We start from the raw sequence: 18,268 nt of genomic DNA on the forward strand, positions 1-18,268 counted from the left end.
CAACTACAGAGACTTGAAAATAAAACCCTCCTTTGCATACAAGCATGTCTTTCATATTTTGTCACAAAACCATGCATGCCAATTGGATGAGAATGAGATGAGAACCTGGACACACACACAGAGACCACCACCACCATCATCATCATAGTCATCACCATCCATTAAAATGACAAATTAGTAGCTCACATATTTTCCCTTCTGCATTAAATACAAATTGTTCAATTCCATGGCCAATATACAGTCAGTAACCAACTACAGAGACTTGAAAATAAAACCCTCCTTTGCATACAAGCATGTCTTTCATATTTTGTCACAAAACCATGCATGCCAATTGGATGAGAATGAGATGAGAACCTGGACACACACACAGAGACCACCACCACCATCATCATCATAGTCATCACCATCCATTAAAATGACAAATTAGTAGCTCACATACTTTCCCTTCGGCAATAAATACAAATTGTTCAATTGCATGGCCAATATACAGTCAGTAACCAAGTTCAGAGACTTGAAAATAAAACCCTCCTTTGCATACAAGCATGTCCTTCATATTTTGTCACAAAACCATGCATGCCAATTGGATGAGTGCATCTTGGGGGAGGGGGGGAATCAAGAGCATTGTTATTATCTCACAAATCAGATTAGACAACTGATGTGAGAATCAAGTTGATTATTCTAGACTGGATGGAAATAGGAAAACTAAACTGCATCAGAACAAAATGTGCTTTACAAGAGACTGTACAGGTGAATTTACATGAATTACATCATGTATGCTGGAAGTCAAAATAAATATATGGTTGTTGTAGCCCATCACTACTCAGGCTGTTGCTTCACAAGCTTGACACTACTGTAGTACCGTTTGAGGTCTTTGATAGCTGCCTCTTCAATCTGGATTGCACGGATGGAGGAAGGAGCGCCAGTCTCTGGTTTATACCAGCGGTTAGGGGTAGTTTCCTTTGGCGTGTGACAGAGCCCAGTTTCCGAAGGGGAGCCAACCAAAAATCCTTGGCTCTGCATTTTTGGGCTGTGAGACGTAAACTGCAACTGATGTTTCCCCTGCGCCAGAGACCAGGACCGCTCATGTCAACAAATGTTAACATCTATGGGACATCCATGACATGATGTATCATGAAACAAGCTATGTATGCAAAGATCCATGGATTGTATGAGTGTGTGCATGTGCATGTATGTGCACATGGAATTATTTATGCAGAGATCCATGACATGTTCAAGCATGTGCGTGTTTTCCAAACAGCCTCTACGCTACAGATTCCAACTTCTTAAGGCAATTCCTATGAAAATGTCCAATGCTTTTTCTAGAATAGCCATTTCTAACCAATACTAGATATCCTCATTAAAATTACTAGATGAAAGAAGATAGTTTACCTGTTGCAACTGGATGTCTCTGAGAGATGGCCTACAAAAAACTGGCGAAGTACCCGTCACAGCCCAAGGTGGTGTGCTCTTCTCATACTCTGATGCAGCAGGCGAAGGGGCAGATACGACAGCTATTGGACTTGAAGGTGACCCAGGAAAGAATGAACTTAGTTTAATTGGTCCACTGCCACCTCTTTCAGCAGAAGATCCCTTGCCAACATCCTTCACCTTAACACCTGGAGGGCTCAATGATATTTTCTGTTCCTCCTGAATATCACGGAGCGAAGCTAATTCCTTGCCCAACTTGACGCCACCCCATGCTGGGCCCTCCACCTTTGGTGTTGGAGGGGTAGCAACTTCTTGTGGGGTGTCGTCCAGGGCCCCACTCAAAAACATAGAGAGTGCTCCTTTCTTTCTCATCTTTCTAGTTGAGGCAGGCTTCATAGTAGTAGGCTGCTTATCTCCATTCAGAGGACAAGAAAGCTCTTCATAGGCTAAGTTGTTGCCAGTTTCCTTGTATTCCACATCAACCTGTAAAAACTATCTGTAGCTGATCAGGACAAAAAACAGTCCCTGAAATTTTAAAAGCAAGCATAATAGTATCAAGCCAGAAAATATTCACATTAAAATAACATTTAACTCGTACATGATGACATAAATCATGTTTTTTTTTTAAATAATGAAGGAAACCACCCCCGTGCAGGGCGGTTGGAGATGGATTCATGGCATCAACCGTCCCTTCACCAATTGCCCCTCATAGATGTAAAACCTCCAGGTATCCTCCCACATCCACCCACCCAATCCCAACCACAACACCCCCCCCCCCCCACACACACACACCACCCCAATGGAAAAACAATGGAATGCCCTTAAAAATCCAAAACAAGACACATGAACTTCAAGTTCAAAACATGAAGACGCGGAGCTTAGCAGGAAAAAAGGAGAAGGAAGGAAAATAGATTACATTTTGGAAATTAACCAACTTAGGCAGCAAATTTTGATAACAAAGATGCTAAAAGGAATAAATTTTACAAGAGGAGCATCTTTTCTAGATCGACATCTCATTAATAAGAGAAAGATTGACTGTCAATACTGTTAACGTACTTTGTTGTTATATATATATGAAATACTCTTCAGGGGTATTTTGGTCATTTCCTGTTTTGTAATAGGGACTGACTAGTATGGGCAGACTTGTAATTCTATTTTTTATATTAAGTAACTGTGGGGACAGCCAAACTAGCCATTGGGGCTAGTGCAATGGTTAGTTGGACTAGCCCCTCTGTCCTCATCTTTGGTCTTGTCTTTTTGTCTATATAAGGGGATCTTCCCCATTGTACTAGTTATGCTTTACTAAGCATATTTGTGATAATACAAGCATATATTTTATACTTTGTTGCTTTCCAAGTGTTTGTGTTTGTGCATCTCCTTTGTGATATCTTATTAGGCCCATAAGTGACCTTTTGTTTGTGCTTGTATATCTCCTTTGAGAGATTGTATTTGGCCCATAAGTGGTCATTTTGTATTTGTGCATTCTTGTAGCCCTTAAGGCAATCTATGTATTCTTTTTGTTTCATTACATGGTATCAAAGCTTGGGCTCTTAAAACTTGTAGACCCAAGATCTAGCTTGTGATTGAAGATTCAAGAACTCGTGTTGAAGCCTCTTGGTGGAATCTCCATCAACCTCTCTCTTCTATTCTTCTCTTTCTCTCTTTCTCTCCAATGGCCGACAAAGAGATTTTCACATTTGTTCCCATCAAATTTAATGGAAGCAACTATAACATGTGGGTCACAGCAGTTAAAAGGATCTTAATGGGCAAGGAATCGTAGCAATATGCTGATAGTCCGAAACCTCAACCTATTCTCAAAAAACTACAATAGGAGAAGTTGCAAAAGAAGAAACTTTAAAAGGAAATGAGAGAGAAAAGGCATTGATAGAAGGTGGGCCATGCATAGGTCCTCTCCCTTTTTATGGGTAGCATACATGATGAACCGCGCTCCAACATTCTTGAATTTGGAAAGGCGGATAAAGCATGGGAGTTTGTCAAACAAACTTGTACCTAAAAAGACGTTGCTTATAAATGGGATCTAAGAGATCGTATTCATAATTGCAAACAAGATGACAAGACGGTTAGAGAGTAATATAGTGCTCTCAAAAGGCTTTGGGATCAAATGGTCAAACTAGAGCTAAAATAGGAGACTCCTAATGATGCCCTCCAAAAAAAAGAAGCAAATTCTTGAGAAGCAACTTTTCTAATTTACGAGTCCTTAGACCCAAATTCGAACAAGTTCGGGTAAATATCATTCATAGGAAAAAATCTTGTCCCCTGCATGAGGCGTTTAAATAAAGGAGACAAGGTTAAAATCCATGTCTGAATCCAAAGAACCTAAAGATAATGTTTTGGCTGTATCTAGACCCATGACCAACACTTATACTTACAAACCACCACATTTTTTTATTATGAAAAACTTCGCAATGATGATGAGAGAAAAAAGATCATATCACAATTGTGAAGAACCGGGGCATATTAGACCCTATAGACTTAAATTCAAAGGAAGATAAGAAAAGAAGGTGACATCTGTAGGAGCTTCTCAAGATGACAAGCATGGAACCGATAGAGACCCCAAATCTGTCGAAACTATAATCTTGACTCAACTCGTGGAGGCTCTACAACTACTCAAAAACACCTCTTCATCTATTTTGGGAGCCGCGGCGTCTACTTCATCTACTCATGGTAAGGTTACTTGGCTTTTGAATTTCGGAGCTTCCTTCCATGTGACCCTAAATAAATCTTTACTTTCTCATTATGACACTAGTTCTACAATGAATCAAATGAGATTGTACACCAAAGATCCTCTGCCTACACATCCCAACAAAATAGTTTGGCCAAAAAAAAACATAGGTACATTATCAAAACCACTAGGACACTCCTAATTTCAAAACATGTTCTAAAAGAGTTTTGGGTCGAAGCTTCGTTAATTATTGTATATCTTATCAATTGAATTCCTTCCACTAAACTTCAAATATTTCTCCTCTTGAAAAACTCTTTGAAACTCCTCCCAATTATTCTAGACTAAGGAGTTTTGGATGTAAATGTTTTGTCCTTACCAACAAAAATGACAAACTTTATCCAAAAGTCATACTTTGCGTATTTCTTGGGTACGGAGAAAACCAAAAAAGCTTTAGATGTTATGATTTTGAAAGAAACAAACTCTATGTTTATAGAAATATTTAATTTTTAAAAAAGTAAAGTTTTTTTAACTGTGTATAACTGTTTAGTTATACACTGCCGGTCCCAAGCCCGGATAAAGGAGGAGGGTTGCGGTAGGCCGTGACAACCAGCATAAAAACTTAGTCATACCCTATGAATATGAACCAATTTGAGAATTTCGTTGGGGTGTTCCCTACTGAGCGACGCGTTGTACTCTATAGGCCCGAAGGCAGTGATAAATGGGCAAGGGTTGCTAAGTCGTCGCCCAGAAGCGACGCGTCACACCGGCGCCCGAGTGTGGTGTCAAATAGGCAAGGGTTCCCTCACTTTGTTGGATGGGTGGGGGTAAAGAAGTTAGTCCAAGACCATAAAATTAGGTTAGCCACTTGGAACATAGGGTCTTTAACTGGTAAGTTGGTAGAGTTAGTAAATGTTATGTGTAGGAGAAAGATGGATATTTTATGTCTACAAGAGACCAAATGGGTAAGTGAGAAAGCAAAAGTGATAAAACCTTGGCGATATAAGATTTGGTATACAGGAATAAATAGGAATAGGAATGGAGTAGGGATTGTTATGAGTCGTGAGTTTATAGATAATGTAGTTGAGGTCCGTAGGAAGGGTGATAGGATTTTACTTATTAAATTAGTATTAGTTACGGATATTATTAATATTATTAGTGTTTATGCATCTCAAGTAGGTTTAGATGATTCCATTAAGTGTCAATTTTGGGAAGATTTAGATGGAGTAGTACAAGGGATATCTTATGGAGAAAAGTTTTTCATCGGTGATGACCTTAATGGACATGTAGGCATTAGTAGGGATGGATTTGAGAATATCCATGGAGGCAATGGTATAGGAGAAAGAAATGAAAGTGGAGAAAGGATTTTAGATTTTGGTTTGTCCTATGATATGATCTTAGCAAACACTTGGTTTAGGAAGAGGGAGTCTCACCTAGTAGCATTTAAAAGTGGGGTTAATACGAGTCAGATAGATTTTTTCCTACTTAGAAAGAGAGATAGGAGTTGTTGCATCGATTGTAAGGTTATACTTAGAGAAAGTGTAGCTACACAACATAGAGTCTTAATTTTAGATCTTAGAATTAGACAATGCCGCAAAAAGGATAGACATAGAATAGATCCTATAATTAAGTGGTGGGCACTGAAAGGAGCTAAACAAGGAATGTTTGTAGAGCAGGTAGTTAAGGAAGTTGATTGGTGTCTCGAGGAGGATTCAGAATCAATGTGGAATAAGATAGCGGGTGGCATGAGAAATGTAGCTAAGAAGGTATTGGGTGAGTCTAAAGGCGGTGCACCGCTAGGTAAGGATACATCATAGTGGAACGAGGATGTCACATTAGCTATTAAGGTTAAAAGAGAGTATTATAGAAATCTAAGTAAGAGTCGTGATAATGAGAATTTGGAGAAGCATATGATAGCAAAGAAAGAAGCTAAAAAAAGTAGTTTGAAACGCGAGGGATAAGGTATATAAGGAGGTTTATGACAAGTTGGATACCAAAGAGGGCGAGAAGGATATTTATAGGCTTGCAAAGATGAGAGATAGGAAATCGAGGAATCTGGGTATGGTTAGATGTATCAAAGATTAAACGAAAAGGGTTTTAGTCAAAGATGAGGAGATTAAGGAGAGATGGAAAGATTATTTTGATAAGCTATTTAATGGAAGTCATGCTCAGGATCTTGAGACTTCTCCATTCCTTTTCATGAGATGAATCGTGACTTCATGCGCAAGATTCAAAAGAAAGAAATTGCAGAGGTTTTGAAGAAAATGAAATCAAGAAGGGCAGTTGGCCCAGATGGTATACCTATCGAGGCTTGGAAATGCTTGGGAGAGAAAGGTTTAGAATGGTTGACAAATCTTTTTAACAAGATTTGGCGGACAAATAAGATGCCTAATGACTGGAGGAAGAGTACTTTGGTGCCTCTATATAAGAATAAGGGTGATATACAAGATTGCACAAACTATCGTGGTATAAAACTTATGAGTCATACTATGAAACTTTGGGAGAGGGTGATTGAGTCTAGGTTGAGGAAGATTGTCATGATATCGGAGAATCAATTTGGTTTTATGCCTGGAAGATCAACTATGGAAGCTATACATCTTCTTAGACAACTTATTGAGAGATATAGAGAGAGGAACAAAGATTTGCATATGGTTTTTATTGATTTGGAGAAGGCATATGATAGAGTACCTAGGGACGTTCTCTGGTGGACAATGAAGAAGAAAGGTGTTTCTCTCAAGTACATTAGTATAATTAAAGATATATATGAAGGAGTAGTAACCAATGTCCGCACTTGTGGAGGGGTGACAACCAATTTTCCTATAACGGTTGGGTTACATCAAGGATCCGCTTTAAGCCCTTTCCTATTTGCTATAGTGATGGATGAGCTTACGAGATCAATTCAAGAAAATGTGTTGTGGTGTATGTTGTTTGTTGATGATATTGTTTTGATTGATGAGTCTAGAGCTGGGGTTAATGCTAAGTTAGAATTATGGAGACAGACATTGGAAGCAAGAGATTTTAAGTTGAGTAAGAATAAGACAGAATATATGGAATGTCGGTTTAGTAAGCAACGAAGTAGTGATGAGAGTGTAGTGAAGCTTGGTGAGCAAGAAATACCGGTGGATGATTGTTTCAAATATTTGGGATCTATCATTCAAAAGTATGGAGAAATTGATGGAGATGTAAATCATAGGATAAAGGTTGGGTGGATGAAATAGAAAAGTGCAACTGGAGTATTGTGCGATCGTAGGATGCCATTGCAGTTGAAGGGAAAGTTTTATAAGATGACTATTAGGCTCGCTTTACTATATGGTACAGAATGTTGGGCTGCCAAGAGGCATCATATTCAAGAAATGAGTGTAGCTGAGATGCGTATGCTTAGATGGATGTGTGGAAATACAATAAAAGATAAGATTCGGAACGAGGAGATACGTAAGAAGGTAGGTGTGGCACCCATTGAAAATAAGATGAGAGAGAATCGTTTACGGTTGTTTGGACATATTCAGCGAAGGCCTAATGATGCTCCAGTTAAAAGGATGGAGAAATGGAAAAATATATTAGTTAAAAGAGGTTGGGGTAGGCCTAGGAAGACATGGATGGAGATGATAGGAAAGGATATGAATGCTTTGAACCTCACCGAAGACATGGCATTGGATAGAAATGATTGGAGGAGAAGGATTCATGTGGAAGACCCAAAATGATTTTCTTTTTTGGTTCATATCGCCGACCCCAATTGTTTTGGAATGAAGGCGTAGTTGTTGTTGTTGTTGTTGTTGTAAAGTTTTGTTATCAAGGTGTGCCTAAGAAAAATACTGAATATTCATTTTTACTTAAACTATTGCCTAAGAGCAATAAGGATCGCATGATTAATGATGTTATTAATGAAGAAGCCCCACTAAATATCCAGGATGGTGAAAACCTTGACCAAACTGAGCCTTTAGTAATTCAATATAGTAGACATGGCAACGAGAGACAACCTAGTGCCTTAAAAAATTATTCTAACTTAGAAGGACAACAATTAGGTGAACGTATAAGATCTAAGAGTCTCAAGACCTCCTGATATATTTGTTTCTCTCCTCTCTATAGAGCCTGTCTAGTCAAAATCATGGACAGGAGCCATGAACGATAGATTAGAAGCACTTGGAAAATCCAAAACCTAGGAAATAAAATATTTACCTAAAAGAAAGAAAACCATAGGTTGTAGGTGGGTTTACAAAGTTAAAACCAAGAGTGATAGACTTTAGAAAGATACAAAACCAGGTTAATATAAAAAGGATATTCTCAATAATGCGGTACAAATTAAGATGAAACTTTTGCACATGTAGATAGGATTACCTCTGTTAGAACTCTTATAGTTGTGGTTGTCATAAAGGGTTGTTCTATATATCAAATGGATGTAAGAAATGCATTTTTAAATGAAGAATTAAAAGAAGAAGTTTATATGGATTCACCTCCTAGATATGAGATCCCTTCTAAAAAGGTACTTCATTTAAAGAAAGCTTTATATGGTTTAAAACAAACACTGAAGGCCTGATATGATAGATTTAGCTTTGTTATGCTTGCACTTGGATTTAAACCTTGTTATACTGACGCTGCTATGTTCATTAAGAAAACTCATGCATGAATAATCATTCTACTTCTTTATGTCGATGATATAATCATCCAAGGTGGAGAAAAATATGGAGTTAATTATATTAAATTTATTCTCAAGAAACATTTTGAAATAAATGATCTTAGATTTCTTAAATTTTTTCTAGGAATTAAAGTAGCTTATTCTCCTAAAGGATATTTGTTTATTCAAACCAAGTTTGCTAATGATATTATTGACAGGTCTGATATTAATGATGAGAAAATGGTGAATACTCTTAAAGTTATCAATGCCAAGACGAAGAAGGATGATGAGTCACCTTTGGAAGATATCGCGCTTTGACTTAACTATTATCCCACCTAAAATTGCGCATGTAGCTCATAATGCAAGCTAGTTCCAACATTCTCCCACCACAATTCACATGGGTGATGTGATAAGTATCATTCGATATTTATAGAATTCTACTTCTAAAGGTCTTTTAGTGTCTTACTCTTCCTCTCTTGAGTTAATTGCTTATTATGACTCTGATTGGGAGGAGATTCAAATGATAGACGCTCAATTACTAGTTTTTTTGTGTTTTTAGGTAATTCTCTAGTGTCTTGGAAATGTAAGAAGCAACATAAAGTATTGTTATCATCTACTGAAGCTCAGTATCGTGCAATGACTACCACAACATTAGAGATTGTTTAGCTATGAAGATTACTTGAAGATTTGGGAGTTCATTTGCAGACACCCTCCAGATTATGTTGTGACAATAAGAGTGTCATATGCATAACTGACAATCATACATTTCATGAAAAGACTAAACATATTGAAATGGACGGCCACTATGTACGTAAAGAATTTTTAAATAAGACTATTATCTTGCCCTACATCACCTCTGAATATCAACTAAACTGACTTCTTTACCAAGGTGCTTTCGTCACCTAAATTTCCCTTTCTCCTTGACAAACTTTCTTTGTTTACATCGTAAGTTTGAGGAGTGTTAACATACTTTGTTGTTATATATATATATATATATATGAAATACCCATCAGGGGTATTTCGATCATTTCTGATTTTTTATATTTTTATTTTATATTAAGTAGCCATTGATCTAGTCCCCCCAATGGCTAGTTGGACTAACCCCTTTGTCCTCTTCTTTCGTCTTCTTTTTCTTTAAACTTCTCTTTTTGTCTATGTAAGGAGACCTTCCCCATTGCAATAGTTATGTTTTACTAAGCATATTTGAAGCATATATTTTTTACTTTGTTGCTCTCCAAGTGTTTGTGTTTGCACATCTCCTTTGTATTAGGCTCATAAGTGGCCCTTTGTTTGTGCTTGTGTATCTCCTTTGAAAGATTGTATTTGTGCATTCTTGTAGCCCTTGGAGGCTGTAATAAAATGGTGGTCTTCAACAAATGCACAAATAACTCACAAACAAGTGTCTATTGGAGACACTACAAGCATGACCCTTGAAAGGGTATAAAGGGAAGAACACTTGAAAAATAAATAATACTTTATTCATGAACAAAATGCTTAAGAAGCATAGTTCTTTACATTGAAGGGGTTCACCCCTATATATACAAAAAAATGGGAGAGAGAGGAGAGCTCATTTTGAGCTCATTTTGAGCTCTCCAAAAAGAGACGTTGGATTTCAACGTCTCTTAATATAACTGTTGGACTACAGTCCAACAGCATTTATTATTATAGCTGTTGGACTATAGTCCAACAGCATTTATTATAGCTGTTGGACTACAGTCCAACAGCTACTTGCACAGTCAAGTTCCAACAGGAACTTGACTGGATCAAAATATCTAGTTTCTATTGAACTAGATGCTAAAAAAGAAAATAAAAAATAGAAAAATAAAATAATAAAAGAAAATATAATAATATTAAATAATATATATATATTGCAGTTTACATTTTAACACTCCCCTTCAAACTTACGGTACAATGAGCGAAAGTTTGTCTAAGAGGAAGTGAAATCTGGGAGCAGCGAGAGGCTTGGTGAAGAAGTCTGCTAATTGATATTCTGATGTAACATATGGCAGATCAATGGTTCCATGTAAGTATTCCTCTCTGACATAGTGACAGTCCATCTCAATGTGTTTAGTGCGCTCATGGAATGTCCGGTTGCTTGCAATGTAGATCGCACTTTTGTTGTCACAACACATCTTTGAAGCTTGCGTTGCTTTAGCTCCCATATCCGCTAGCAATCGTCTGAGCCAAACAACCTCCATAGTGGTGGTTGTCATGGCTCTGTATTCAGCTTCGGTGGAGGAAAGAGAGACTTTCTGTTGCTTCTTGCACCTCCACGAAATTAAGGTTTCACCTAGGAACACACAAAAACCAGTAGTTGAGTGTCTATTATTGGGATCACCTCCCTAGTCAGCATCAGTATATGCAATTAAATTTAATGAAGATGAAGCAGACAAGAAGAGTCCTCGTGAAAGAGAGAATTTTAAGTATCTAATAATACGCAAAATCGCTCCCATGTGCACGGAGGTGGGAGCATGCTGAAACTGACTGACTGTATGAACCGCATGAGTTATATCTGGCCTAGTAATGGAAAGATAAGAAAGAGCTCCAACAAGTTGTCTATAAGGAGTAGGATCATCAAGAAGTTCTCCATCATCAATTTTCATTTTAACATTGACAACTTCTGGAGTGTCTACTTTCTTATCATCTGTAATTCCAGACCTGGAAATGATATCAAGAGCAAATTTAGATTGAGATATCAAATACCCCCGAGGGGAATAAGCAACTTCAATGCCTAAAAAATATCTTAATAAACCTAAGTCAGTCATTTCAAAGTGAGTTTTAAGAAGAGATTTGATATTTGCAACTCCCTGTTTGTCGCCTCCGGTGATGATCATATCGTCTACATAGAGAAGAAGAATAATGATGCCTGCATCAGATTTCTTAACAAACAAAGCAGTGTCAGTTAAACAAGGTTGAAAACCAATATCAAGCATAACATGACTAAATCGGTCATACCAGGCTTTTGGAGCCTGTTTAAGACCATAAAGAGCTTTTTCTAGACGAAGAGCTTTACCCTTAGGGATACTAATATCAGGTGGGGCTTCCATGTATACTTCTTCAACGAGATTCCCATTCAGGAAAGCATTTTTGACATCTAATTGAAAGATAGGCCATGTTCTAATGGAGGCCAAGGCTATTAAAGTTCTAACAGTGGTCATACGGGCCACAGGAGCAAATGTTTCTTCATAATCGATGCCATACTCTTGGGCATATCCTTTTGCTACTAAACGGGCCTTATATCTTTTCAGGGTCCCATCACTTTTGGTTTTGACTTTGTATACCCACCTACAACCTATAGGTTTCTTACACGGAGGAATATCTTGTATTGTCCAAGTATTGGCCTTTTCTAGTGCATCCAATTCTATTTTCATGGCTTCTATCCATTCTATATGATTTTTTGCTTGAGAATAGGATGATGGTTCAACATATGATTGTATTAATGTAATGGCGGCCCTATACGTGGGTGAAAAAGATTCATAAGACAAATTTTTCTGGAGGTTTAGAGATTCTAGACGTTCTTCTAGGTGAGACTTTAGAGTATTTTTGTAATGCACATGGAAGATTTTGCTCTCTACGTCTTGAATATTGTAGACTAACATCCCTATGGATTTGCTCTTCATTATCATCATTTTCAACAACAATAGGACTTTGATCATTGTCAAGGTCACATCCAACATCACATTCATTGGATTTTGAAGTTGGATCAATTAAAAACGAGTATTCAGTGACATCCTTGGATTTTTCAAATTCAAAGAAGCTGTCTTTTTCCAAAAAAGATACATTTTTTGACACATATAATTTGTCATTTTGAAAATCGAAACACCTGTAGCCTTTTTTATTATCAGCATATCCTAAAAAGGCACATGGGATTGCACGAGGAGAGAGTTTATCATTTCTGTTGGTGAAAACAAAACATTTGCATCCAAAGACTCTTAATCTAGAATAATCTGGAGTTAAATTAACAAGCTTTTCTATTGGAGTTGTATTCTTTAATGAGGAAGATGGCATCCTATTAATGAGGTAGGTGGCAGTTAGGACCGCTTCAGCCCAAAAACTTTTTGGAACTTGATTTGCAATTAGCAATGTCCTAGTAGTTTCCATAATGTGCCGATGTTTGCGTTCGGCTAGGCCATTCTGTTGTGGATGAAATGAAATGGGGATCTTCGAAACACGAGCTTTGATTAACAAGAGCAAGTGTCAAGAATGACACTAAAGCATAACCCTTAAAAAGGGTATAACTGGAAACAAAATAAAAATAAAAATGTATTCTTTATTGATATGAAAAACCAATTGCTTAAAAAGCATTGGAGTGAAATACAAGAGGGGCTGCACCCCTTTATATACACAGCTGAAAGAGGACTCAATAGAGCTGTTGGGCACAGTCCAACAGCTCTATTTAGAGCTGTTGGAATGTGTCAGTCCAACAGCTCTATTAAGAGCTGTTGGACTGTGTCAGTCCAACAGCTCTATTGCTAGTCAAGTCTGGACAGGACTTGACTAGCAACAGTCATTCTAGTTCAAACTGAACTAGATGACATAAAGACAAAAAATAAAAATAAAGGAAAAAAATACATAAAAGAAAGAAATTAAAAATGTATTTATATATATATATAATAATATAATATTATTATATATACATATATGTACAGTTTTACATTTTAACACTCCCCCTCAAACTTACGGTACAATGAGCGAAAGTTTGTCTAAGAGAAAGTGAAATCGGGGAGCAGCGAGAGGCTTTGTAAAGAGGTCTGCTAACTGATATTCTGAAGTGACATATGGCAGATCAATTATCCCGTGTAGATATTCCTCTCTGACGTAGTGACAATCCATTTCGATGTGTTTGGTGCGTTCGTGGAATGTTCTGTTACTGGCAATGTAGATCGCACTTTTGTTGTCACAACACATTTGTGAAGCCTTTGTTGCTTCAACTCCCATGTCAGCAAGCAGTCGTCGGAGCCAAACTACTTCCATGGTCGTGGTTGCCATGGCTCTGTATTCAGCTTCGGTGGATGAGAGAGATACCTTCTGCTGCTTTTTACACCTCCACGAGATTAATGATTCCCCTAAAAAGACACAAAAGCCAGTGGTTGAGTGTCTGTTATTGGGATCACCTCCCTAATCAGCATTAGTATATGCAATTAAATCAAGAGAAGAGGAGGAAGATAAGAAAAGTCCTCGTGAAAGAGAGGACTTGATGTATCTGATAATACGCATGACTGCTCCCATATGAACAGAAGTAGGAGCATGTTGAAATTGACTTGCTGTATGAACAGCATGTGCTATATCTGGTCTGGTAATGGATAGATAGGAAAGTGCCCCGACAAGCTGTCTGTAAGGAGTAGGGTCTGCAAGAAGTTCTCCATCATCAATCTTCATTTTAACATTAACAACTTCTGGAGTGTCAACTTTCTTATCATCAGTAATACCAGACCTGAAAACAATATCAAAAGCAAATTTAGTCTGAGATAATAAATATCCTCTAGAAGAATAAGCAACTTCAATGCCTAAAAAATATCTCAACAAGCCCAAATCAGTCATTTCAAAATGAGATTTAAGAAGTGTTTTGATTGTTTCAACTCCCTGTTTATCGCTTCCGGTGATGATCATATCATCCACATAGAGAAGAAGCACAATGATCCCTGCATCAGAATTCTTAATAAACAAAGCAGTGTCAGTTAAACAGAATTGAAAACCAATATCAATCATAACACGACTAAACCTATCATACCAAGCTTTTGGTGCTTGTTTAAGTCCATAAAGAGCTTTTTCTAAGCGAAGGACTTTACCCTTAGGAATACTTAGACCAGGAGGGGGTTCCATATATACTTCTTCAACTAGCTTTCCATTTAAAAAAGCATTTTTGACATCCATTTGAAAAATAGACCATTTTTTGATAGAAGCTAAGGCAATTAAGGTTCGGACAGTAGTCATACGAGCCACCGGAGCAAAGGTTTCTTCATAATCAATCCCATATTCTTGGGCATAACCTTTGGCTACTAAACGGGCTTTATATCTTTCAAGAGTACCATCACTCTTGGTTTTAATTTTATAAACCCATCGACATCCTATAGTTTTCTTCCCTGGAGGAAGATCTTGAATATTCCATGTAGAAGCCTTTTCAAGTGCATCTAATTCAACTTTCATGGCTTCTATCCATTTGATATCATTTTTTGCTTGAAAATATGTGGATGGTTCTTCATATGAGTGAATTAATGCAATAACTGCCCTATATGTGGGTGAGAAAGACTCGTATGATACAAACTTTTCTGGAGGCCTCGAGATTCGGGATGATTGTCTAGTTGGAATGTTAGAATATTTCTCAAGTGCACATGGAGTATTAGACTCTTGTCGCCTGGAATATTGAATACTAGTATCTCTATGAACTTCTTCATTTTCAACATTAAGATCAATAATTCTTGGATCATCATCAAAGTTATAATCAAGGTCATATTCATCAGATGTTGATGTTAGATCTAGCAAAAAGAAGTACTCAGTGACGTCTTTTAATTTTCTAAAATCAAAGAAGCTCTCCTTTTCAAGAAAGGAAACATTTCTAGACACATATAGTTTATTATTTTTGAAGTCAAAACATCTATAACCTTTCTGGTTTTCAGCATATCCTAAAAAGGCACAGGGAATCGCACGAGGGGAAAGTTTATCATTTTTGTCAGTAAATATGAAACATTTGCACCCAAATATTCTTAATCCAGAGTAGTCTGGAGAAATGTTCATAAGTTTTTCAATGGGAGTGATATTTTGTAACGAAGAAGATGGCATCCTATTAATGAGATAGGTGGCAGTTAAGGCAGCTTCTGCCCAAAAGTCTTTAGGGACTTGATTTGCTATTAATAAAGTTCTAGTGGTTTCTATAATATGGCGATGTTTTCGTTCTGCCAGTCCATTTTGTTGAGGTGTATAAGGACAAGATCTTTGATGTGTGATGCCATGCAATTTAAGATAATTTTGAAAATCTGTGGATAAAAACTCTCCCCCTGAATCTGTGCGAAAAATAGTAATATCATTTTGAAATTTGTTTTTAACCATATTATGAAAAGTTTGAAAGTATGAAAATACTTCAGACTTATGTTTGAGAAAGTACATCCACGTATGTCGGGAGAAATCATCGACAAAAATAACATAGTAAACAAATCCTCCTTTAGAAATTACTGGTGCAGGACCCCAAACATCCGAGTGTATTAATTCAAGTGGTCTTGAAGAGAAAAAGGTTCTGTTCTGAAATGGTAATCTTTTCATTTTGCCGAGAATACAATCCTTACAATCAAATGATTCAGAGTTACAAAATTTCCCTATATTTGGAAAATGTTGGATTTTGGCTATATGTGGGTGACCAAGTCTCTTATGCCACAGTTCCAACTCTATTTTTTGAATATTATAACAAAAAACTTTCTTCGGCATTTCCAAAAAATCCATGTAATAGAGTCCTCCTTCTCTATGGCCTTCCCCAATCAGCTTGCCTGACTGGCGATCCTGTACCCAACAACCATGAGAAGAAAAAGAAATATTACACCCATAATCAGAAATTTGAGATACAGATAAAAGATTTAAATTTAATTTGGGAACATGTCTAATTTCTGGAATAAAAAAATTATTTGTTTTATAAATTTTTTCAAAATCTCCTATTCCTTCTATTTCAAGAGAAGTCCCATCAGCACTAAAGACCTTTGACACACTTGTTTTATTTTTAACACATTTGGATAGACTTTGATTATTTGGGGTCATATGAAAAGATGCACCAGAGTCAAGAAGCCAAGAAATTTTACCTAAATCAGAAAAAGATGAGGCTGCTGCGCCGGTTGAAGCTTCAGATGAGGAAGAGGCACCTTTGATGAGAGGCTGAAGGATCTCCATTAGTTGAGCCAGGGAAACTGGTGCATCCTGATCTTTAGGCTCTGATCCAGCAATTGCAGCTCTTTTTTCTCTCAGCTCCTTAAGTTTGGGACATTGTGGCCTGTAGTGTCCCGGTTCATGACAGTGATGACAAATAACTTTCTTCTTATCATAGTCACCATTTTGTCCGTTAAAGTGAGGAGGCCTATATGATCGAACATGATTCCCTGGTCTAGACACGGCTAAAACAGAATCATCTTCAATTTTTAAAGAACCTTTTCGGAGACGATTTTCTTCCATTGTTAACTCTTCAATAGTTTCAACAATAGAAGGAATTTTTCCCCGGTGAAGTAGGGTCGATTTAGTGGTTTCAAATTCCGGCCTTAATCCAGTGATAAACTGGTAAAAATGTTCAACATCGAGTTGTTTCTGACGAAGCTCGATGTCTTCGGCACAATGCCACTTTGGTTCTAAAAGGGAAAGTTCTTCCCAAAGTTCGGACAACCCATTGTAATATTCACGAATAGTTTTGTCTCCTTGTGTCATCATTCGAACTTTTTCTTGGAGGTTGCACACGTGTGCAATATCTTTAAGGGAATACATATTCTTAAGGTATTCCCATGCCTTATCGGCATGATCAAATTTGGCAAGACTTGAGCATTTTTTAATGTCAACGCTATTGATAAGCCATGACATTATCTTCGCATGAGATATTCTCCATTCTTTCCATTTCTTCTCGTATGAGGCAGTAGCCTTGATTTTCTCTTCTTCCGATAGAGGGACGTCTTTATCTCCCTCCTTTTTAGTAAGAGATAGCTTAGGTTCCGAATCGGAACCATCCACAATCCCCTATAAGCCTTTTCCCCATATATGGTGCTTCATGATTGAAGCCCATGTTACATAGTTCGTATCGCTTAGTTTCATAGGCATGATGGTGACTTTATCATTGTCATCCATCGATTACAAGGAGAGAAAGAATAGGGATAGAAGAGAAACAAGAAGGAAAATGAGAAAGAAAGAAAGAAAAAAAAAAACAATACAACAAGATGTGAAATCTTCTCCAATGAAGTGATAAAACACTTCTCTTCAAGTGGCGAACACTTTTGCAAACGGGCACGGAAACCGAGGCAGCTTTTCCTCAAGATTTAGTACTTCCGCGGCTCTGATACCATGAAATGAAATGGGGATCTTCGAAACACGAGCTTTGATTAACAAGAGCAAGTGTCAAGAATGACACTAAAGCATAACCCTTAAAAAGGGTATAACTGGAAACAAAATAAAAATAAAAATGTATTCTTTATTGATATGAAAAACCAATTGCTTAAGAAGCATTGGAGTGAAATACAAGAGGGGCTGCACCCCTTTATATACACAGCTGAAAGAGGACTCAATAGAGTTGTTGGGCACAGTCCAACAGCTCTATTTAGAGCTGTTGGAATGTGTCAGTCCAACAGCTCTATTGCTAGTCAAGTCTGGACAGGACTTGACTAGCAACAGTCATTCTAGTTCAAACTGAACTAGATGACATAAAGACAAAAAATAAAAATAAAGGAAAAAAAATACAGAAAAGAAAGAAATTAAAAATGTATTTATATATATATATAATAATATAATATTATTATATATACATATATGTACAGTTTTACATTTTAACAGTGGAGTGTGTGGACATGATCTTTGATGTGTAATACCATGTA

At 37.2% G+C, this 18,268-nt stretch overlaps 1 protein-coding gene across 1 annotated transcript in view; it reads right to left on the bottom strand.

The window, feature by feature from the left end:
• Positions 1-391: 391 nt before the first annotated feature.
• The window catches only part of LOC149827602 (uncharacterized), a 28,733-nt gene continuing 10,856 nt past the window's right edge, over positions 392-18,268 (bottom strand). The window contains exons 10-11 of the mRNA XM_090019525.1: positions 1,390-1,911; positions 392-1,059 (exon numbers count right to left, since the gene is read on the bottom strand). Coding sequence (XP_089875651.1) covers positions 817-1,059; positions 1,390-1,911 — 765 coding nt within the window. The 3' untranslated portion in view covers positions 392-816. The remainder of the gene's footprint in view (positions 1,060-1,389; positions 1,912-18,268) is intronic.

The sequence above is a fragment of the Nuphar pumila genome, chromosome 10 (assembly GCF_984573655.1).
Source record: "Nuphar pumila chromosome 10, dmNupPumi1.hap1.1, whole genome shotgun sequence".
NCBI lineage: Eukaryota > Viridiplantae > Streptophyta > Magnoliopsida > Nymphaeales > Nymphaeaceae > Nuphar > Nuphar pumila.